The 24829-nt window shown below is 38.6% G+C and overlaps 1 protein-coding gene across 4 annotated transcripts in view; it reads right to left on the reverse strand.

Annotated features, from left to right (window-relative positions):
• The window catches only part of ORC3 (origin recognition complex subunit 3), a 67423-nt gene that overhangs the window by 20744 nt on the left and 21850 nt on the right, over window positions 1-24829 (reverse strand). For all 4 annotated transcript variants that reach the window (XM_010333804.3, XM_003922945.2, XM_074397713.1 and 1 more), the window contains 5 exons: window positions 21015-21128; window positions 18711-18844; window positions 18268-18331; window positions 8592-8708; window positions 7041-7120 (listed from right to left, as the gene is read on the reverse strand). In XM_010333804.3, coding sequence (XP_010332106.2) covers window positions 7041-7120; window positions 8592-8708; window positions 18268-18331; window positions 18711-18844; window positions 21015-21128 — 509 coding nt within the window. The remainder of the gene's footprint in view (window positions 1-7040; window positions 7121-8591; window positions 8709-18267; window positions 18332-18710; window positions 18845-21014; window positions 21129-24829) is intronic.

Consider the following 24829-nt stretch of genomic DNA (forward strand, 5'->3'; position numbering starts at 1 on the left):
TGGCTAATGCAAACATCTTCTGACAGATGAGTTTTCAAGTTCTCAACAGACATTACCATTCCCAAGCAATTTTGAAAAATATTCAGAACTCAAACCTGCAAATGTATATCTATCAACGAAGATTGGAAGTTAAATGCAACAAAGCAATTATGCAGGATTATAACAATGAAACAGAAACCGAAAGTATGTGTATCTCCTCCAAAGCCTTGATATTTCATATTAGGTGCCACTTCTAGAGAAGCTGTCCAACACCACAAATGGAGGTTAACTGTCTAGGCTATTGGTTCCTCAGCACCCTACTCCTGATCCATCACAGCACTCACTACTCTGTATTGCAGCTCTCTACTGTTCACTTCAGTCATTTGACCAAAATTCTGTATAGGTAAGGACAAGGTTTATCTTTGTCATCTGATCAGTGGTTTCAAAAATGAAGCATTTAAAAAACCCATTTTTTTTTTAATGAATGAGGAAGGCAATCACCATGTAATAATTGATAAGTTCATTTCCTAACCTAGTGCCTTAGTGAAGAATACTTTTTCTAAGGGGAACAGTTCTTAGTCTGGCTCATCTTGGGAAGCACCTGAAGGTCATGGTGCCCTTTGTGGGACCACAGGCTTTTTTTTGTGAAATACATCAAAAAGAATAAATTTAATTCATCTCATGGTTAGAAGCAACTTTAGTAAGCTCAAATATATACATTATTGATGCATTTTTTTTTTTCTTTTTGGACACAGTCTTGCTTTGTCACCCAGCCTAGAGTGCAGTGGAGCAATAACAGCTCACTGCAACTTCCACCTCTCAGGTTCAAGTGATCCTCTCACCTTTGCCTCCCGAATAGCTGGAATTATAGGCATGAGCCACCATACCATGCTAATTTTTGTATTTTTAGTAGAGACGGGGTTTCCCCATGTTAGCCAAGCTGGTCTTGAACCCCTGACCTCAGGTAATCTGCCCACCTCAGCCTCCCAGAGTGCTGGGATTACAGACATGAGCCACTGTGCTAGCCTATTGATGTAATTTTTTTTTTTTTTTTGAGACAGAATCTTGCTCTGTCGCCCAGGGTAGAGTGCAGTGGCACAATCTTGGCTTACTGCAACTTCCACCTCCTGGGTTTAAGCGATTGTCCCGCTTCAGGCTGTGAGTAGCCAAGCATGCGTCACCACACCTGGCTAATTTTTGTATTTTTAGGAGAGATAGAGTTTCGCCATGTTGGCCAGGCTGGTCTTGAACTCCTCACCTCAGGTAATCTGCCCACCTTGGCCTCCCAAAGTGCTGGGATTATAGGTGTGAGCCACTGTGACTGGCCTTTTTTTTTTTTTTTTTTTTTTGAGACAGGGTCTCATTCTGTTGCCCAGGCTGGAGTGCAGTGGTGTGATCACAGCTCACTATAGCCTCAACCTCCTGGGCTGAATTGATCCTCCTGCCTCAGCCTCCCAAGTAGCTCAGACTATAGGCATGCACCACCATGCTCATACAATTTTTGTATTTTTTTTGTAGACATGGGGTTTCTCCATGTTACCCAGAGCAGTCTTTAACTCCTGGGCTCAAGTGATCTGCCTGCCTTGGCCTCCCAAGTGCTGCAGTTCATAGGAGTGAGCCACTATGCCGTTCCAGAAATTATATTTTAATGATGAAGTCTCACAAAGCTCTTGGATGGGTAAATCTACATCATCATAAGTTAGATTATTAGAAAGTATATCATAGATTAAGAAGCTGTGCCATTTTTCCTAAGTACATCTTTAAATATCACCTGAAGTTGATCTGTAAAGTCAGAAAATAATGCATTATTTAGAATCCAAATTTCTAGTCTCTTTGAACTAAGCTGAAGTGATCAAATGTTAATATCATTATTCAGATCATTTTTTTTAACTCAATGAAAGCTGAGCTGACTTGCTAATATATTACTGTTTAAGTCAAAAGCCTTACTCAGAAATTAGAATAATTCCTTTAGCCTAAGGTAAATTCCTCCAGCTATCCATCACTTTCCATTTGTAAGTCTGTTTCTGTAGCAAGCTCATAAGGTTACCCTTAGGATAAGCAGACTAGACACCGTGGCTCCTTTCATTTATGTCTGTGTCCTGTGCCAATATGGCTAGTGTCAGGATGGGGGAGGGAGCCATCTGAGTCCACTGAAGCTTGCTCTGCTGGTTCATTTTAAAATTTTGGATACATTCCAAACATGGACTACTGGCCACAAAATCATAAATTTCCCTTTATTACCACCTCTAAATAACTGGAATAGGGTTGAAAGAGTCTCAGCTCTGTCAACTATAGAAAAGTCAGTGTTTCTGGTCTTGGTTTCCCTATTTGAAAGAAGATGGAATAACTGTAGATGAGTAATTTTTAATTGATGGGGGTAGGGGATATAAATTCCCTTAAGAAGTGGCGCACACTTTTCATTATCCCCAATCCAAGAATCCACTGCAACTGGTATGAGAGTGTGGTATTCTTCAAGTCCAGCTGATCCAACATGTTCCTTTAAGTTGAGGCTCTGATTTTTTTTTTTTTTTTTTTTTTTTTTTGAGACATGGTCTCGCTCTGTTGCCCAGGCTGGAGTGCAGTGGTGTGGTCTTGGCTCACTGCAACCTCCACCCCTCAGGTTCAAGCAATTCTCCTGCCTCAGGAGACTGCAATTCCACCAAACCTGGCTAATTTTTTTTTAATATTTTTAGTAGAGACGGGATTTCATCATGTTGGCCAGGTTGGTCTCAAACTCTGCCTCCCAAAGTGCTGGGATTACAGGCGGGAGCCACCGCACCTGGCCAGCTCTGATTTACATTAACCCTTAAAATCTTATTTATGCAAGGTTCCGTGAATTGTAAAAATATGAAAAATTATTGGCCTAGTATTTGATTTCTAGAGGGGTGTTTAGAAATTCTAATAGAAGGGTAAAATTTTCCTCCTATGGTTTTTCATAGCTGATAAGGAAAAACAGTTGTATTCACCTAGTTCACTGCTGGGTTAGCATCATTTGTTACTACTTTCTGTTCTCAAATGGCTTTTTAATGGAAATAAGTACTTATATAATGACACAGGGTTGAGTGAAAAATTAATCAAGCATATCCCATATAGGGTTGTGGTCTTCATACTCCAAGAGTTGACTGAGCGAGGAAAGGCAGAACACATGCAGAGCCACTGCACTCATGTCAAATTATGGCATATGTTATAAATGTACACTTGCATGTTCCCGAAACACATCACTGTCTGTTGCATACATTTAAAAAATAACTGTGATATAAAACTATATAGGTCTTTTTCCACTAATAAATATGTGACATAAACATTATCCTACATTATTACAAAGTTGCTGTAAATACTTTTTAAATGGTCACCAGATATTTCATCAAGTAGATGACATATTGTTTGTTTCATTTTCCAGGTTTCAACAGTTTTATTGGGAGGTTTTGTTTTCTGTAAAATAGACTAGAGGTTGAGGAAGGGGACACATTTCCATTACAAGATAAGGGTTTCCCACCACTAAAGAAAAGGCATGAGGCGTGACACATTGGAGTTTGGATCCACCTCCTGCTTTGCTCACATTTTTTTTCCCTCTTTCTTTTATTTGCATATTTTTGAGACGAGCTGGAATGAAGTGGTGCGATCTCAGCTCAGGGCAACTTCTGCCTCCCAGGCTCAAGTGATCCTCCCACCTCATCCTCCAAAGGATGGGACCACAGATGGGTGCCACTATGCCAGGCTATTTTTTTTTTTTTTTTGGTAGAGAGGGTGTTTCACCATGTTACCGAGGCTGGCCTCAAAATCCTGAGCTCAAGTGATCCGTGCACCTTGGCCTCCCAAAGTGCTGGGATTACAGGTATAAGCCACTGTGCCTTGCCTCTTTTCATTTTCAACAAGTACCACGAACACCAACACAGAGGCAAGAAATAAAAACAGCAAGATCAACCTCCAACGGGGCCACACCTGGAAGGGGCTGAGGTAGCTACTCTACAGTCCCCAGGCTGCACAAGAAGGCAGCAGGCTCAGAAGTGGGGGGCTAAATTAATAAATGAGAATAAATTAGGGGGGAGGAATGCAACTTTGTGCTGGGAGGGCCCCTTCTCTCTAACACGCAGGAGAGTCAGTTCTTGGGGGAAGGTAGGAGGTACTGCCAAAGGCTACTACAGTGGGGGTAAGAGCAGTGGGGGCAGCAGTCAGCTTTTCTTCCATGTTCTTCTGAAACAAAGCAGAAGAATTAGAGCTAAGGGGATGTCTATAGCCATACCACCCTGAACGCGCTGGATCTCGTCTATCTATGGTTATTTAAACATGTTGGCTTCCACATACAGATTGAGTATTCCTTAACTGAAACACTTGGGACGAGAAGTGTTCTGCATTTTGGATTTTTCAGATTTTGGAATCTTTGCTATATATGCATAATGAGATTATCCTGAAAATGGGACCCAATTCTAAACAAAATTCATTTATGTTTCAAATACACCTTGTATACACACCTTGAAAGTAATTTCATACAATATTTTAAATAATTTTGTGCATGAAAAAGATACACTGAATCATCAGAAAGCAAAGGTGTCACTACCTTGACCAACTAGGTAGACAATCAACCTGTAGTTGTTTGGTACCCCATTATTACTGACTCTTGAATTCATATGCAACCATTTTCTTACACTTATTCACACTTAAGTACTTAACATTTAAAGAACAGGACATATCATTGGTAGAGTGAAAAAATAATGTGTTCAGCGTAACTAAGTAATACCCATATCAGTGTTAAACAACAACAAACAATGGCAGGCTGAATAAACCGTGTGGTGTGCCTCTGTTTTGCTGCAACCCATTTCGCGAGGTCAGGTGTGGAATTTTCCACTTGTGGTATCACAAGTCCTCATCAAGTTTTGAAATTCGAAGTGTCTCAAATTTTAAAGGATGTTGAATATCAGATTTTCAGATTAGAGATGCTCAATCTGTAAAAAGGATTTTTACTTGAAAAATCCTTTAAGCCGATTCTTGAAAACATTTCAAATAAGAAATTTAATTAGATTATGTTTCTAATAGTACCTTAGTAGTTTTTCTTTCCAAAGCAGAATTCAGGGATCATTTTAGTCTTTTCTGTCATGAGTTAAATGAAGACAGGTGATGAGAATGGTTTCGTAAGTTCCAGTGATGCCTACTGAGAACGCCTTAACTAAAAAGTGTCCCTGACTGCCGGTCTACATCAAATCTGTATGAAGAAGAAAAGACTGATTCCAGGCTGGAGGTTCCCTGATTCTTTTTCTCTTTTGTAGGACCCAGACTCCTGCGTGTCCTTGCTGTAGGTATTATGTTTGGTGTGTAGTGCTTTTTACATTCTTTTGCTTTTGACTGCCCATGTTTCTGACCTTAGCTTAGCAAAATGAAATCTCACTTTCTATTTTTTGCTTCTGCTGTACTGAGATCTCCAAATCTGTATTTTAGATCTTGGCAAAGAATAGCAGAAGGTACAACAGCTTTGAAGTCAAACCTGCAGAAGGATCCTGGTTCCCTAAGCAGCTAGGTGATCTCAGGCAAGTCACTTAATCCCTGTGTGTGTTTCAGATTCCTCAGGGGTAAAGTACGGCTAATAATATCTACCATAAAGGTATATCATGACTTTTAGATTGGAAAATGTACTGAGAGTGCCTAACAAGGTGCCTTGAACACAGCAGTCCTTCAATAAGTGATGGTTACTGCTGTCACTATTATTACTGCTCCTGTTTCCTTACCCTACTTTGGAACTGACGTTCTTGGTCCTTGATTATACCCCAAGATAACTGGTGTTGGGAGGTTCAGAACAAAAAGAACAAGTTCCTCCTTGACAAAAGACTGTAAGTTTGGGAACACCTCACTGGAGAAGGAAGATAATTACTAATCACAAAGGTTAAGAGAGAAAACCCAGGACGAATCAACTGGGTGTTTAAGGTAGGTATATTTACTTGAAGAGAAAGCCAAATAAGTCTCAGAAATATTCTAGTTCATCTAAGCTTATAAATACATAGACATCTTTTTTTTTTTAAATTTTAAAACCAGATCTGAGGAAATACATAGCAATCTTATTGGGATTTTTTTGCTTCCTTATGGGTGAAAAAAAAAAATTGGGATTTTAAAAAATGAAATAAAACACAGCTTTTCAGTGACAATCTAGTTTCCATGGGGAGGTATTTTTCAAGATAGCGTGAAATTCACTTTCTGTCTTAAGCTGTACCTGGATCACTAATATTTGTATTGCTAAGTCTCTGGACTTAAAGTGCTTTAAGTGTGAATTTTCCTCCTACTGTGCCCATCTGTTCTTTTCTTGTGGGCCCAGAAGAAAGCAAGATTTAATAAATATTCAGTTTTCAGACTTCTTTAGAATATTGTCATATAAGTACATATAACCTCTGAGGAAAATTATAAAACTGTTTGGTGAAACTTAGCTCACACCTGATTTCCCCTTATCACTACCCAAGTGGTCATTATTTTTATGGAAGACTAAAAAGTAACTATATATATAAGAAGTGAAGTCAAGGAATACAAATAATAACTTTAACCCTAAGATATCTTCTTTACTTATATATTATTAGATAAATAATTTATGAATTAGCCAATGTTAAGGTGGAGGAAGATATCAAGGCCACTGCCTACTCCTTGCTTCTCCTAATCAAGGTCAGCAGTGACCTCTGGGTACATACCACCCAATGATGCTCTTCCTCCACCCAACCAGGTTGGGGACATGGTGATCTCACTTTTCATGACTTACTTTCCCTGCCATGATATCAAGTTGACTGGATTCAAATGATCCATATCTAAGCTCTCATAGGGTAGTGTCAATATTTGACTAAACAATCATGGATTTTCCTTTAAAATCCACAAGTTCAAATGCAATGTTAAACCAGCAAAGAAATGCACGGTTGCTATATTAAAAACATCATAAGCTACAAGGATAAATTCAAGATATATGCAAATATTCTTAGACACAACATGGCTATTTATGAAACTTTTTGGCAGGCAGAGTTCTAGAGGAAGGTGCTACTTACTGGCAGGCTTATAGCAGACAAAAACAGAAAAACAAGAAAAAACAAAACTACCTCAGCAGTTGCAAGACTGATGCATACTCCTCTGAATCCCATATGTTCTTTTCTAAACATGTGCAGTACAACTCTCTGATCTGTAAGTGAAAAACACATTAGTGAGAAACCAAAAGTGTATATACACTACTAGCTTGGCAAAATAATTTCTGGTCAACACAAAAAACTAATGTTATTAAAAGTCATTTTCTTTAGATTATAATAGACTTGGTATATATCTCATGGATCAGGCTTTATAAGAATGTAATTTACTTAAAAGTAAAATGAGACTATGTTGAGATTGGCTGATATCACTGGTCATTTTTTTTCTTTCTTTTTTTTTTTTTTTGAGACAGAGTTTCGCTCTTGTTACCCAGGCTGGAGTGCAATGGCGCGATCTCGGCTCACCACAGCCTCCACCTCCTGGGTTCAAGCAATTCTCCTGCCTCAGCCTCCTGAGTAGCTGGGATTACAGGCGTTCGCCACCATGCCCAGCTATTTTTTTTGTATTTTTAGTAGAGACGGGGTTTCACCATGTTGACCAGGATGGTCTCAATCTCTTGGCCTCATGATCCACCTGCCTCGGCCTCCCAAAGTGCTGGGATTACAGGCTTGAGCCACCGTGCCCGGCCCTATCACTGGTCATTTTAAAATAAGAAAGTAATGAGAAAAAGAGGCTCACTGAAGATTTGAAGACTCAGTGGCAAAAATCACCTCATAAACAAGTCTTTTTTTTTTTTTTTTTTTTTTAAAGATGGAGTCTCACTCTGTCGTCCAGGCTGGAGTGCAGAGTGCTCAATGCAACCTCTGCCTCCTAGATTCAAGCTATCTGCCTGCCTCAGCCTCCCCTGTAGCTGGGACTACAGGCATGTGCCACCACACCTGGCTAATTTTTGTATTTTTAGTAGAGACAGGGTTTCATCATGTTGGCCAGGCTGGTCTTGAACTCCTGACCTCAGGTGATCCACCCGCCTTGATTTCCCAAAGTGCTGAGATTACAGGTATTAGTCACTGCACCTGGCCAACAAGTCATTCTTACAGACTAGCATTTGTTCTCTAAAACTTTAAGCTAAGATTTAGAGATACAAAATTCCTCTGCTAAAATCTGCTCTACAGATGGTTGATAGCTTTATGTTATGACAAAAAGGTCAGCTGAGCATAATTTTTCAAGGAGGAGAAGTACAGCTTCTCTTTTTATTCTGGGTGTAGTGCATGGTTAACCATCAAGCATTCTCAAACAGATTCCTTCTTTCATGAAGGGAAAAGAACCAGCTCTCTCAGTATAGGTGACAAGGAAGCGTAAAAGAAAGAAAGTTCAAATGCCTTAGTACAAACACGTTGTAGGGGAAGCAACACCACTGGGATTCATATGGCTGTTTCTAGCTGTGGCCATCAGAACAAAAAACAATTTCAATTACCAGTAATGTGTCTAGCTGGAATGGATTTAGATTGCGCTCTCATTGTAAGGATTCACTTCATTTCAAATTCTGATGCCCAAATGCTACAATATCCAAAGTAAGAAAGTACTAACATTCCTACTTCATAGATTCCAAATGAAGAGGCTTGGATTACCTGTCGACCCAGTGGATACTTGGGAAGAGAAGAGGTAAACTTATGAAGACATCTCAAAACCACGAAGTAATTCATATGATAAACATGCAGGTTTTCTAGTAATAATTGTGTTTCCTCCTAAAAACCACAGGATACATTATTAATACATAAGTCAGCTAATAAAAGAGCATAATAATAAACTCTACTTCAAGGCTATATAAAATTTCTGGAAAACTGACAAGATGATTCATAACTACAAATTAGCCTCTTTAATGAAAATCTGAAATACACATAAAATCCAGAATACAGGCTGAGCATTTTGGATTTAGTATCAAGTCTGGTGATACTTTACACATGCCAAAATTAATACTGTATTTTAATCTCCTGATATCTCTAGCATTCCCACAATATCTTGGCCCCCAAAATTACAAGTGCGCAAGAAACCATCTTATTGGATACTTGGCTGTGCCCATCACCTGGTATGTGCCACAGCGAGGGAAGGTGCTTTATCCTCCACCTTGCTAGCATCAGAAGAGTAAGATCACCAGACACAATGGTACTAACCTAATGAACCTGCTAAAGTTCTGTTTATGATGTACACTTTTCCTAAAGTACTGCTCGAGTGTGTTAGTGTGTTTGAAGGGGAAAATGAAAAGACTATGGCAGAAACACAAGTGATTCTGATGAGTTCCTGCCTCTTACTGAGATCTCCAATTCCAGTTGTATTCACTTTACTAATTAAGAACAAAAAAAGAAAAAAACCTGAAGCCAACAAGCTTTGTAATTTAGAATCTAGCAAGTATGATGACATGAGGGATAGTGTCTTAAGAAACCTATGCAGGTGCACTGGCTCATGCCTGTAATCCGAGCACTTTGGAAGGCTGAGGCAGGAGGATAGCTTAAGCTTAGGAGTTCAAGGCCTGGGTGAGCAACATAGTGAGACCCCATTCATACAAAAATAAAAAACCCACAACCGAAAACTAGCCCTATTCTCCATATAAGAGGTTTAGACACAGAAAAAAAAGAAAAACCTATGGATGACTAATCTCACAAATCAGTTTCAAAAGGTTTTGTTGAGGGCGGAGAGATACTATGTTTTCTAGAGCCTCCTGAAATAGTTTAAAAATGATTTTAAAACACTATATCTATGTCAAGTAGTTTCAGGCCTCCATTCCTTTTATAACTGCTTACTTCTGTAATATTTTCTTAAGAGGATTATGATCCGTGGGATGGTCTTCAATATTTTTCTCCTTTTAGAAGTCAAATAAAGACCTTTGCTGGGTTGTGTCTTTCTTTCAGTAATATCTTGCAGACATCCATTATTTTTAGCGGTCAACCACATAGAAAATAATTCAGATATCAATAAAGTCAAGCAAATCTACCGTCTATAAAGCAATAAATATGACATGTCTTCCTAAACGCCAACTCACTTAGGAAATGAATTCCTTGGTCAACAATCTATGGGTTATTACCTGAAAGCACAGGGCAGATTAAAGAAAAGCTTTTAGCACCCAAATGTTTTTCCCTCCCATTATTTGAGCTGATTGGCAATTTCAAAAATCTATGTCTCCTATCATAACAAAAGTAGCCATAATCAAAAATTGTTTTAACCACCATTGGGAGGGTATACTTTAGTTCTATTTTTACTGTGAGCCATAACATACAGATGGCATAAAGCCATTAATTGCCTTGATGTATGCTTAAATAGCTTTTAAATAGGGGGAATATTTTGAAGAAAATGAACTCTATTACTGAATAATAATCATACTGCATGCTACTTACGCTACCTATTTTCTTTTGCTTTGTGGAATAGCTATGTGTACAAGTACCTGGGTGATGTGGTAGAACTGAGTAACTTGATTCCATTTACTTGGATAAGGAAAGAAAAGAAATACTTTACACACTATAGGGCACTGCATACTCAAAAAACATACCTGCCCTGGAACAAGTGTGAGATAAGGAATATCAACAACATATCTTTCTCCCAGGTGGTCTTAGTTCTTTGATACTTTTCACTGTGTGGTACATCCCTGTGCTGAGTAGAGTTCTAGTGTTTAAAAAATGTTTTGTTTTAAAGTAATCATTATTTTATTTTATTTTAAGATGGAGTCTCGCTCTCAGGTCACTGCAACCTCCACCTCCCAGGTCCAAGTGATTCTCCTGCCTCAGCCTCCCAAGTAACTGGGATTACAGATGCCTGCAATTACATCCAGCTAATTTTGTGTATTTTTAGTAGAGATGGGGTTTCACCATGTTGGCCAGGCTGATCTTGAACTCCTGACTTCAAGTGATCCGCCCACTTTGACCTCCCAAAGTGCTGGGATTACAGGTGTGAGCCACTGTGCCTGGCCTAAAAAATGTTTTGTATTGTATTGTTTTGTTTTGTTCCACACAATGTGGCAGACTATGTCATCCGGTGCTGAACTGAGGAAATGGTGGTTGGTTCCAACAGTGGGGAAAAAAACTGGCTATGATGGACTTAATGAATGAGAGAAGGTTTGCTGTACCTTTCTAAGGGATTTTTTTCAGAAGTAATTTTGACTATTCCAGATCTTTGCTTTATGTGCTGACTTTAGAAACTAATCTCCACGTAAGAAAGATTTCACTGTTTTTATATGTGTTTCTACCAATCACAACTAAAACATCACAAATGATTAACATTTTCTTATAACCTGTCCTCTAGGTTCTCCATCTTACTTAGATGCCTGCATACGTGTCTGCCTTTACTTATTCAAAACAATAATTCTTTTTTTGGAGACTGAGTCTTGCTCTGTTGCCCTGGCTGGAGTGCAATGGTACGATCTCAGCTTACTGCAACCTCCACCTCTCAGGTTCAAGCGGTTCTCCTGCCTCAGTCTCCTGAGTAGCTGGGAATACAGGCGCCTGCCAGAACACCCAGATAATTTTTGGTTTTTTAGCTGAGATATTTCACCATGTTGTCCAGGCTGGTCTCTAACTCCTGACTTCAAGTGATCTGCTCACCTTGGCCTCCCAAAGTGCTGGGATTGCAGATATGAGCCACTGCACCTGGCCTTAAACCAGTAATTCTTAATGTACTTTATGGACACTATTTTACAAACTCAAACCTGTAAAAGGTTTTGATGTATGAGAAAATTTTCCATTTAATATATTACAGCAGCATCATACCCCATACATGTGAAAATAAAGCCTGTTGAAATATTAACCCTACTTCCCATTCACTAAATTTTTCCTCAGGCATTTTTTTCTGTACACTAGTCATAGCTGTCACCACTTTGTTTCATAATTGTGTTTAGAATGATTCTTTTCTACAGAGATACGCTTTGTCTAGGAATATGCATTATTACTAAAAAAAAATGATTTCTCTGTTCTTCAGACATGAGGACTTCTTAGTCTTTACTGATTTTTGTCAAAGGAATGGTAATATTTCTCTGCTATAAGAAAAACAGGCTGGGCATAGTGGCTCATGCCCGTAATCCCAGCACTTTGGGAGGCCATAGCAGGAAGATCACTTGAACCCAGGAGTTCAAGACCAGCTTAGTAGTGAGTAACACAGTGAGAGAAACTGTTTCTACAATAAATTTTTTTTTTAATTAGCTGGGCATGGTGGCATGTGCCTGTAATCCTAGAAACACAGAAGGCTGAGGTGGGAAGATTGCTTGAGCCCAGAAGTTCGAGGTTGCAGCAAGTTATAATTGCACCACTGCTCTCCAGCCGGCATGACAGAGCAAAACTGTCTCAAAAAGAAGAAAGAAAAGAAAAGCAATACATGGCAGCCTCCTTGCTCTTCCTCAAACATGACAGACATGCTCCAACCTCAGGTCCTTTCTATGTGCTTAGAATTCCCTTCCTCCACATTCCTGAGTGGCAAGCTCTATGACTTCCTTTAGGTCTTTACTCAAAATTTACCTTCTCACAGTCAGGCCCTTATCTAAAATTTCAACTCCACTTCCCATGCACAGGGAACTCCATAGCCCTCTTCTCTGTTTCATTGTTTTCACCTCAGCACTTATCACTAACAGACATTTTACTTATTTATCTTACTTACTGTCTGTCTCCCTCATACAATGAAAAAGGTAGGAATTTTGGCTGTTTTGTTCACTTCTGTAATCTCTAAACCTAGATTTAATACCTGGCACATTATAGGCACTAAAAAAATATTGGTTGGATGAAGAGTACATTAATGAATGAAGACCAAACATTCAGTCTTTTATTTATTTTTTATTTTTGAGACAGGATCTTGCTTTAACAACTAGGCTGGAATGCAGTGGTGCCATCTTAGCTGACTGCAGCCTTGACCTCCTAAGGTCAAGTGATCCTCTTGTCTCAGCCTCCCAAGTAGCTACGACTATATATAGGTGCACACCACCACACCTGGCTAATTTCTGTAAATTTTTGTAGAGATGGGGGTCTCACTATCTTGCCCAAGCTGATCTGCTTGCCTTAGCCTCCCGAAGTGTGTGATTTAGGGTTCCAGAATTATAGGTGTGAGCCTCCGTGCCCAGCCACAGTCTCTCTTTTAATAAGAGCAAACATATTTTGTCTTGCTGGATGTGGTCTAGATTTCCTGATTTTTCAAAAGACAGAAGACAGAATTTGTAACATAAAATTTCTCAATATGTAAATATTGGTTCTAACATTTTTTAAAAGGTATGTTTAAAAAATTCCTTTATATTAGACTGTGGGTTGCCGCTTAATGTGCAATATATCCTCTTAAATTAGTCATCTCCAACCTCATGACTCCTGTTATTCATACAAAAATCATTCACTGACAGCAGGTCTTTTACAGCAACATGGATGGAGCTGGAGGCCAGCATCCTAAGTGAAAGAACTCAAACAGAAAATCAAATACTGCATGTTCTCACTTACAAGTGAGAGTTAAATAATGGGAACACATGGATATAAAGAGGGAAATAACAGACTCTCTGGACTCCAAAAGGGGTAGGGTTGGGAGGGGTGAGGGCAGAAAAATTATTTATTAGGTACAATGTTCACTATTCAGGTGATGGGCACACTAGAAGCCAAAACCTCACCATCATCCAATATATTCATGTAACAAACCTGCACATGTAACCCCCTGAATCTACTTCTGAAAAATCATTTATTATTTTTTACTTCATGACAGAGCCCCGATTGTTATTTCTCCTCCAGAAAGCTAGCTGCTTTCTCTGGAGGAGAAGTCAATATATATGTAAAACTTAAATACATAGGTAAAGAAAAAATGGCTAGGCAGCGTAACATTTACCTTGCATTTCTCTCTCTTCTACTTCCATAGTACCTACCACTTTTGTCTGTAGAATTGTAAAGGGGTGAATTGTATAGGGGTGAACAGTGACCTCAAGATTCAATTTTGTAAAACAACTATAAACTTCTGTAGTTTCTTTTCAATCATTTCACTGATCACTAAGAGCTGGTAAAACAGACAATACTGAATTTTAGGATTAAGAGGTATCAGCTGTCTAAGAGCACAGCATTTCTCATTGATCATCTTTTCATAACAAAGCCTTATTTTTCTCATTAGAGAAAAATGCTGGCTAATGGTGCTTTACAGACATGACTTAGCACATTACTGCTACCTAATAAGAATGCCAAACCACAGCTTTCTCCTAGCACTTATGTGGCAAGAGTGCTAGTCTTCTCATCTGTCTCTGCCTTTTGTTCTCCATATTCCTACCCCAGCAGTTTAGATCAAGAGAAGCACTTGACAAAGAGTTTGAATTTAAATGATTAATTCCTGACATACTAGGCTAATGTTTAGCTCATTTGATCACATTTGAGAGACTGCGGTTGTTTTCCCTTTTCCTTCACTTTTCCATTTATTATTTTTTCTAAGAAATTTTCTCCCCCTGTCTGCCCTGTAGGTTTGACAAAAGAAACAGAAAGAGGTGGGGGTAAAGGTGAAAGGCAGGTCTCTGTCAAACTCATGAACTAATTTTGTGCCTTTTGTTCCTGAGACACCATAATAAGCATACTAAATAGTGAAAAGAAGTCCTTACTCTACCACTAACTTGACGTGCGAACTCAGATATCTCACTTCCTTTCTCTTGGCTGCAGTTCTTCATTTGTGAAATGAGGGTGCTAAATCAGGGCACCCTCCTAATGTTAACATATTACAATTCTAAGAAGTTCAAGATTTATTTCCCACTCTAAAAGGATTTGAAATCTAGCTAGGAAAATAGGTATAAAGACATGAAATGTTAACAAGTAAGAATAATAAAACTTCAACTGTCACTTGCAAGGGAATGAATCTAAACTTCCTACATAGCATGAAGATTTTTAGAATTTCATCAGCTATACCGGGCCTTCTAATGTCCCTCCTTAGTAGAAAATTCCTAGTGAATTACCTACAAATGTACATTCTTTAGTCAGCTAAATTTTTAAATTTCATTTTAAGTTCTGGGATGCAAGAGCAGGATGTGCAGGTTTCTTACATAGGTAAACGTGTGCCACGGTGGTTTGCTGCACCTATCAACCCATCAACTAGGTATTAAGCCACACATGCATTAGCTATTTTTATCCTGATGCTCTCCCTCCCCCCATCCCCCAGACTGCAGTATGCATTGTTACCCTTCCTGTGTCCAAGTGTTCATATTGATATCTTAATTATAAAAAGTGAAAAATATATAACAATATTTATTTACATTTATAAAAGTTTTATTGTTATATTTGTTTTCAACTCACTTTTATTTGCTGAACAAACTTTGATTATCTAACTAACCCTATGAAAAAAATCTAGGAATTATTATCCTACCTTTTTTTTTTTTTGAGACAGAGTCTTGCTCTGTTGCCCAGGCTGGAGTGCAGTGGTACAATCTCGGCTCACCGCAACCTCTGCCTTCCTGGGTCAAGGTATTCTAGTGTGTCAGCCTCCCAAGTAGCTGAGATAACAGGCACACACAACCACACTTGGATAATTTTTTTGTATTTTTAGTAGGAGGTTTCTCTATGCTGTCCAGGCTGGTTTCGAACTCCTGGCCTCAAGTGACCTGCCTGCCTAGGCCTCCCAAAGTGCTGAGATTACAGGTGTGAGCCACCACGCCCAGCCTATTATCCTACTTTGTATATAAGAAAATTGAGGCTTAAGTAAGGTAAGTGATTTTCTTAAATATGCATAGCTAATGAGTGCAGTTCAAATACAAGATTTCTGAGGTCAAGATCAGGATTTTCCTCTATATTTTGTAGTACCATATTATTGTCATGTATTTTTATAAAACTATAAAAAGAGAAGCATGATGATGAGAATATTCAAAGATACTTTAAACTTAAAGAAATCAATAAACTTTTTTTTTTTTTAAACACAGACTCTCACTCTCTTGTCCAGGCTGGAGTGCAGTGGCATTATCTCAGCTCATTGCAACCTCTACCTCCCAGGTTCAAGCGGTTCTCCTGCCTCAGCCTCTGGAGTAGTTCAGATTATAGGTGTGTACCACCATGCCTGGCTAATTTTTGTATTTTTAGTAGAAAGGGGGTTTCACCATTTTGGCCAGGCTGGTCTTGACCTCCTGACTTCAAGTGATCTGCCCAACTCAGCCTCCCAAAATGCTGGAATTACCGGTATGAGCCACCGCATCCTGCCTAAAACATTCATTTTTTTCTTAGACATTTTCTGTCTTTTGATTTCAGCAGGTAGCCTATGGGTAACTTTTTCAGGGTAAGGGTACAAATTTCTGTGCTTCTTCATAATTCTCACTGTATAAATCTCAAGAAAATATGCCCTTAAATGACAAAGTATGTAATTTTAAAATGAATACAGGAAAGATCATAACAAGCAAAACTGATAATGCAACAAGAACAAGGATAGTATAAATAAATGCTAAGAAAATATGCAAAAAGTCACTGAAAAGCAGACATAAATGGAAGGCTCTTTTTTGTTTTTAAGACAGATTCTCACTCTGTCACCCAGGCTGGAGTGCAGTGGTGCAATCTTGGCTCACTGTAGCCTCTGCCTCCCAGGTTCAAGTGATTCTCCTACCTCAGTCTCCCGAGTAGCTGGGAATATATGCACATGGCAACCACACCTGGCTAATTTTTGTATTTTTAGTAGAGATAGGGCTTCACTATGTTGGCTAGGCTGGTCTCGAACTCCTAACCTCAAGAGATCTGCCCAACTGAGCCTCACGGAGTGCTGGGATTACAGACTTGAGCCACTATGCCTGGCCAATGTCAGGCAATTTCTATAGTACACTAGCCTAGACCTTCTCTGTCTTGGTCATCTCAATGGTTAAAAGCACTCTTTAAAAAATCTATTCCTGGCTTCTGAAATACACTCTGACAGAAAGTTCTAGCAGGAAATGGACTTGGCAACTAGCTGACTCAGCAGAGAGCTAATCTAGCTAATCTTGAAAGATTTCAACGCACACATTCTTTCTCACTAGTTCTTAAATTTCTTCCCAACAAAACAACCTGCACTGGGGTCTGAGAACCTACTATACTGTTCTGGAGGCATTACAGAGATTATTAAAATGATTACTGAACCCAATCTAGAAGTGATTTTACATTATGACCAAGTATGCATTCTACATTAGAAATAATGTTTAATAAAAGCCATTCTGAATATTTTTTCAGCATGTATAATGGACATAGATTACCAATCGAGGTAAACACATGCCCTCTAGAACATAACATTTTTTAAAACACATTTTTAATTTTTTAATTGACATATAATTATATATGTATAAGACCTAACATTCTTTTGTTCAAAATTTGAAAGTCATATATATTACCAAAACTCATCTTTAGCACTATGGCTTACCTTCAATCTCATCTTACTATCATTACAATATTCTAACAACTTTTCCCTAAAAAAGGCATGAGGAGTATGAAAATAAATGTGACATCAGGTGTTTCTAAATACTCATCAGTAAGAGACATTTTCCAAAAAAAAGGTACGTTAATTCAGTAGACTACTATGTCACTCTTGAGTACTAATATGGAATGATTTCCAAGATTAAGTACAAAAGAAGGTACAGAAGAGTGTAAGAAGAAGGCAACTGCCAAAAGATAATATAATTCCTTGTATGTATGGAAACTACCTCTAGAATGAAACATAAGAAACTGTAACACTGGCTATATCCAGGGAAGGGACATGGGTAGTTGGAGGACAGAGATGAAAGGAAGTCTTTCACTGTATATTATCTTGGCCTTCTGAATTATGTACCATATCCAAGTATTATTTATTCAAGAAAGAAAAAATAGCCCTTCTTCTTGTGATATTCCCTATGTTGCACAGCCAACTGATAATTTCCTAAGCTCATTACTTCTTTCCTAGCATTATATTATCAATATATAATGATATTTCTTCAAATCAAATCAATACCCACTTAGCAGTAGATGTCTAAGCTGCCTGGCTTCTAAATGCTTTTATTTATCACAGCCTTTAAAAAGAACATTCAGATGAGATTGCCCGCAGATTCCAAAATAGCTATGTGAAAAAGAGTCACATAGCAGATCTCTATAGATCTAAAGGTGCTTTCAAAATTGGCCACAAGAGAAACTTGGTGTTTCAGTTAATACTTTTTCTTGATTAAAAAAAGCCTTATCCTTAGAGGTAAGGTTTTGTCATTTTTAAAACTCACATTCCTAATTGACTATCCAGACCCAGTACTTCACTGTGTCAATATTAAGATGTACAAATGTTTTAACTCAATAAATGTTATGTGCATATTCTTCTTCATGAAAAGAAAAAGGGAATGAAACTGAAACACATTTACATTCCTACCTTCAAACATTTCTCCTTGGTCAAAAGAGCAACTTGCTTTTCTGAAGCTTGCTTTTCCACGTACCTAGAATTTTTACCATTCCATACACAAAAAGAGAAAATTAAACATTCAACATATTTAAATAGTATATTGGGAAAAATAACTACCTAGATTGGTAGCCACATTTTTTTCATTTCTTCTCAAAAATAAATTCAATATGACATTTATGGTTTAATGGCAATTTTAAACTCCTTAAATTAGCTGCACTTCATAGTCTACAGATACAAACATTAAGAAAAGCCATAAGCCCCAGAAATAGGAAATATTATTTCTAAAAAGCAACTGTGGAGAACTTAACAGGTTATTATTCCTTTCCCTACTTCAGAAATAAATGGATCTGAGATCTCTTATTTAGTCTCAAACTCTAGTATAAGATGTGTTAAATATGTACTTCTCTTTTTACCTCCTAAAAGATGGAAGACGTCGAATGTTTTCACATTGATTATTTGACAAAAAATTTATTCTTCTTTTGGCTTCTGGAAGATTACAGCACAGTACACTTAAGGGTTGGGAATAGAAATGCTCTAACAGAGAAAGCTGAAAGAAATGTGAAGATTAAACATATGTATTATATTTTGGCAGTAAATCTATTGCCCTCAGTCTGCTCAACTTAAGGATTTTTTTTTTTAAGAGCCAAAGTATTTATGGCACTAATATATTTAATAATGTCACAAAAGCACTGCAAACAACATAACATGGCTATATAACCCTCATATTTTAAGGTTCCGATTTTGTGAAGAAGGTCAGAAAATGGTAATCTTTGAAATACAAACTAAAAGAAACTAATATAAATGGACAGATTTGCTATCTGCAAAAGCAACACGTAATAATTATAAATGTGGTGTGGATCAAACTGGTAGATACAAGTATTCTAATAGTAGAATGCTGTGGGCTTTATAATAGAGGGGAAGATGATTTTTCAGATTCTAACATTAAGTTTGCTTAGAATCTATATAATGAACATTTGGAAAGTATTGCGAGTTATAACTCCATATGTTTATTAAATGGATTCTAAGCAAACTTAATGTTAGAATCCGGAAAATCATCTTCCCTTCTACTATAAAGCCCACAGCATTCTACTATTAAAATATGTTTAATTTAATTGAAATTCAATTTAAAAAATATTTAATTCTACATGCTGCTAAGGTAAATAATCCTTTCTTCCTTTAAAATATTCTTTAAAAAGTCAAAGATGGGAGGAAAAAATGTGCATTAGCCAAATAAACTATGGCCATCTTTTTTGTGAAGGAAAACATATGAGAAATAAATTGTAATCTTCAAGGCACTACACAAAGACGAAGTATTATCAAATTGAACCTTTGCACCAAAGGTTACTAATACAGTATATATGTTTTTAATTTCAATTTTGTTTGTTTCGTTTTTATAGAGACAGGCCTCTTGCTCCATCACCCAGGCTAGAGTGCAGTTGCACAATTACGGCTCACTGCTGCCTTGACTTCTCAGGCTCATGTGATTCTCCCACCTCACACCCCTGAGCACCTAAGACTCTGTAAATAAACCACCACACCTGGCTTATTTTTTAATTTTTAGTAGAGATGAGGCCACACTATGTTGTTCAGGCTGGTCTCAAACTCCTGAGCTCAAGTGATCCTCCCACCTTGACTTCCTGAAGTGTTGGGATTATAGGCATGAGCCACTGTGCCTGGCATAATATATAGGTTTTAATTAACTAGACAACTGGCATATATCATAATGACTACACTTAAGTAGCTGCCAGGAAAATAAAATAATACTAACTTTTAAACAACTGGAGAATGGGGATCTTTTTAGGTTACAGCATATAATGAAGCTAAATTCCTGAATTAGCAATTCATTAAACTAGTGAAAATGCATTCCCAACGTATCAGAATAAATACAAATTACAGCCACATATACACACAAACACAGGCATGGTCCAGGAACTAAAAATATTTTTTATATCTTTAAAAGATTATTAAAGAAGAAGAAATAGAAGCAGCAACAACAGTGACCACATGTGGCATGCAAAGCTAAAAATGGGCCAGGCACGGTGGCTCATGACTGTAATCCCAGCACTCTGGGAGCCGAGGTGGGCAGATCACCTGAGGTCAGGAGTTTATGACTAGCCTGACCAACATGGTGAAACCCCATCTCTACTAAAAATACAAAAATTAGCCAGGAGTGGTGGTGCGTACCTGTAATCCCAGCTACATGGGAGGCTGAGGCAGAAGAATCGCTTGAACCCAGGAGGCAAAGGTTGCAGTGAGCCAAGATTGTGCCACTGCACTCCAGCCTGTATGATAAAGTGAGACTCTATTTCAAAAAAAAAAAAAAAAAAAAAAAGCTAAAAATGTTTAACCTCTGGCCCTTTACAGGACCCCATATATAGCATTTCCTTGGTAGAGAAAGTCTATAAGCTTTCATGAGAGTCTCAGAAACCAAAAAAAAAAAAAAAAAAAAAAAAAGTCCCCTGGTCCCTACCCCCACAAAATGGTTAAGAATTGCTGAAATAGAGAGGTCTTTTCCCATTATTAATATCCTAATAAATGTATTCTCTACATTTTGCTGCAAGGTAACAAAGGAATGGCAGAATCTAGAATAAAATAACTGGAATTTACTTACTCTAGGTTTTGCCATTTAAAATGCCTATCATACTAGACAGTCTGAAATAATGTGCAAGTTATTTAGAATCAGCTTAGAATTTTCAAACCCATCAGTGTGTTCTTACCTGAAGTCCTTTTATAAAGTTTTGAATTGAGAAATCATGATACAAAAAGATGTTGGTCAGAACCTGTAATACTTTTTCATTTATTTTAAAGGGAAACTGAGTTGTAAGAAGTAGCTGAAAGAGATTAAACGGGAGAGGGGCACACTCCTTATTAGTCTTCACTCTTCATAAATATGAAGTATTAATAATGAGGCAAAGAATGATACTATGACATAGTTAACAATGAAAGCTGAGATAGTAGCTAGTTTTTTAAGCTGAAATGTCAACAAAAATTTTAAGTTAATTTATACAACAGTAACAAAAAGAAGCTATTTATACTATATCGTCAGAACCAAAGATTATACCATCTTCCATCAAATTTCTAATTTTAAAAATACCACCTATTAACTATATGATCCTTTTTTTTCCCTCACAAGAAACCGCTGAAGAAGCTGCAGGCTTTGGCAATTCTTACTACCAGATGAGATTTTTTTCACTCCTACTGATTCAGAGTAATGAAGAGTAACATATTATGTATTGTTGAATGAGAAACACAAAATTAACACGTCTATTTAAAAAGTATACAATTGCTAAATTTGTATTATTTGGCTAATTTTCAAACGTCAATAGTGATGTTTTACATCTGAAAATGAAAAGTCACACAAGGCTTCTTAAACAGAAGCATAGTTGTAGAAGGCCAGTTGAATTTGGCTATAACCAAGCTGCTGCTGCTTTTCTTTTTCTTTTCTTTTTTTTTTTTTTTATAAAGGAAAGGTCTCGCTCTTTTGCCCAGGTTGGAGTGCAGTGGTGGCATCATACCTCACTGTAGCCTTGAACTTCTGGGCGCAAGTGATCCTCTCACCTCAGCCTACCAAGTAGCAGGGATTATAGGTGCTTGCCACCCTGCCCAGCTTAGCCAAGCAAATTTAAAAATTGTAGCTGGAAAAAATTTTCCTTGAAGTGTCAATAAATCACCTTAGTGGAAAAAAATAAACCCTGTGTATAAGTGGCTAGTAAATTTGTGGGCAGGTTGTTATTAGTTTACCTTACATAAGCAGTATAAAGCACATCTTAAAGGAGTTGAGTCTAGAAGCAATTTGGGGAAGGTCAATGATATTGTTTGGCTGTGTCCCCACCCAAATCTCATCTTGAATTCCCAAGTGCTGTGGGAGGGACCTGGTGGAAGGTAAAGTAATTGAATCATGGGGACAAGTCTTTCCCATGCTGTTCTCATGAAAGTGAATAAGTCTTACCAAATCTAATGGTTTTATAAAGAAAAGTTCCCCTACACAAGCTCTCTCTCTTTGCCTGCTGCCATCCATGTAAGATGTGACTTGCCTCTCCTTGCCTTCCACTATGATTGTGAGGCCTCCCCAGTCATGTGGAACTGTGAGTCCATTAAACCACTTTCTTTTGTAAATTGCCCAGTCTTGGGTATGTCTTTATCTGCAGTGTGAGAACAGACTAATGCTGTAAACTGGTACCAGTAGAGTGGGGTGCTGCTAAAAAGATACCCCAAAATGTGGAAGTGACTTTGGAACTGGATAACAGACAGAGGTTGGAACAGTTTGGAGGGCTCAGAAGAAGACAGGAAAATGTGGGCAAGTTTAGAACTCCCCAGAGACTTGTTGAATGTCTTTGACTAAGATGCTGATAATGATATGGATAATGAAATCCAGGCTGAGAGGGTCTCAGATGGAGATGACAAACTTGTTGGAAACTGAAGCAAAGGTGACTCTTGTTATATTTTAGCAAAGAGACTGGCAGCATTTCTTCATGCCCTAGAGATTTGTGGAACTTTGAACTTGTGGAAGATGATTTTGGGTATCTTGTGGAACAAATTTCTAAGCAGCAAAGCATTCAAGAGGTGACATGGGTGCTGTTAAGGGCATTCAGTTTTATGCGAGAAGCAGGGCATAAAAATTTGGAAAATTTGCAGCCTGACAATGCGATAGAAAAGAAAATCCCATTTTCTGAGGAGAAATTCAAGACAGCTGCAGAAATTTGCATAAGTAACAAGGAAACAAATGTTAATCCCCAAGACAATGGGGAAAATATCTCCAGGGCATGTTAGAGGTCTTCATAGCAGCCCCTCCCATCACAAGCCTGGATACCTAGGAGGAAAAAGTAGTTTCATGGGCCAGGTCCAGGGTCCCCATGCTGTGTGCAGCATAGGGACTTGGTGCCATACGTCCCAGCCACTCCAGCTGTAGCTGAAAAGGGCCAACATAGAGCTTGGGCCATGGCTTCAGAAGGTGCACACCCCAAGCCCTGGCAGCTTCCATGTTGTGTTGAGCCTGTGAGTGCACAAAGGAATTGGGTTTGGGTCCGCCTAGATTTCAGAAGATGTATAGACATTCCTGGATGCCCAGGCAGAAGTCTGCTGTAGGGGCAGGGTACTCATGGAGAACCTCTGCTAGGGCAGTGCGAAAGGGAAATGTGGGGTCAGAGCCCCCACACAGAGTCCCTGCTGGGGCACTGCCTAGTGAAGCTGTGAGAAGGCCACCAGTCTCTAGACCCCAGAATGGTAGATCCACTGACATCTTGCCCATGTGCAACACCAGCCTGTGAAGGCAGCCAGGAGTGAGTATGTAACCTTCAAGGCCACAGGAGTCAAGCTGCCAAAGACCGTGGTAATTCACCACTTGCATCAACAAGATGTGAGAAATGGAGCCAAAGGAGATCATTTTGGAGCTTTAAGATTTGACTACCTCGCTGGATTTTGGATTTGCATGGGGCTCGTAGCCCTTTGTTTAGGCCAATTTCTCCCATTTAGAATGGCTGTATTTACCCAATGCCTGTACCCCCATTGTATCTAGGCAGTAACTAACTTGCTTTTAATTCTACAGGTTCATAGGCAGAAGGGACTTGTCTTGTCTCGGATAAGACTTTGGACTGTAGACATGTGAGTTAATGCTGAAATGAGTTAAGACTTTGGGGGACAGTTGTGAAGGCATGGTTGGTTTTGAAATGTGAGGACATGAGATTTGGGAGAGGAAATGAGATTTGGGAAAGGCCAGAGGCAGAATGATATGGTTTGGTTGTGTCCCCACCCAAATCTCATTTTGAATTTGCCAGTGCTGTAGGAGGGACCTGGTCGGAGGTAACTGAATCATGGGGGCAAGTCTTTTCTATGCTGTTCTCATGATAGTGAATAAGTCTCATCAGATCTGATGGTTTTATAAATAGAAGTTCTCCTGCACAAGCTCTCTCTCTTTGCCTGCTGCCATCCACGTAAGATGTGACTTGTTCCTCCCTGCCTTCCACCATGATTGTGAGAGGCCTCCCCAGCCAAGTGGAACTATAAGTCCATTAAACATCTTTCTTTTGTAAAGTGCCCACTCTCAGGTATGTCTTTATCAGCAGCATGAGAACAGACTAATGCAATCAATATTAAAGAATCATACTAGCATTTATGTAGAAATATAGTCAATTAACTTTAGTTGCTAAGGTCTAGAAACATGTTAGTATTTATTTGTTGTCAAGAGCAGCATGACAAATCAGTTAAGAAACAGTCCACTAATAACTTCAAATCATTTAATACAAAATGTAAGAGTCAGGCTGGGTGTGGTGGCTCATGTCTATAATCCCAGCACTTTGGGAGGCCAAGGTGGGTGACCACTTGAGATCAGGAGTTCCAGACCAGCCTGGCCAATATTGTTGGTACCCTGTGTCTACTAAAAGTACAAATTAGCCAGGCGTGGTGGCGCACCACATGTAATCCCACCTACTCGAGAAGCTGAGGTAGGAGAATCACTTGAACCCAGGAGGCAGAGGTTGCAGTAGGCCAAGATCATCCCACAGCACTCCAGCCTAGGTGACAGAACTAGACTCCT

Source organism: Saimiri boliviensis, chromosome 4, assembly GCF_048565385.1.
Source record: "Saimiri boliviensis isolate mSaiBol1 chromosome 4, mSaiBol1.pri, whole genome shotgun sequence".
NCBI classification, from domain to species: domain Eukaryota; kingdom Metazoa; phylum Chordata; class Mammalia; order Primates; family Cebidae; genus Saimiri; species Saimiri boliviensis.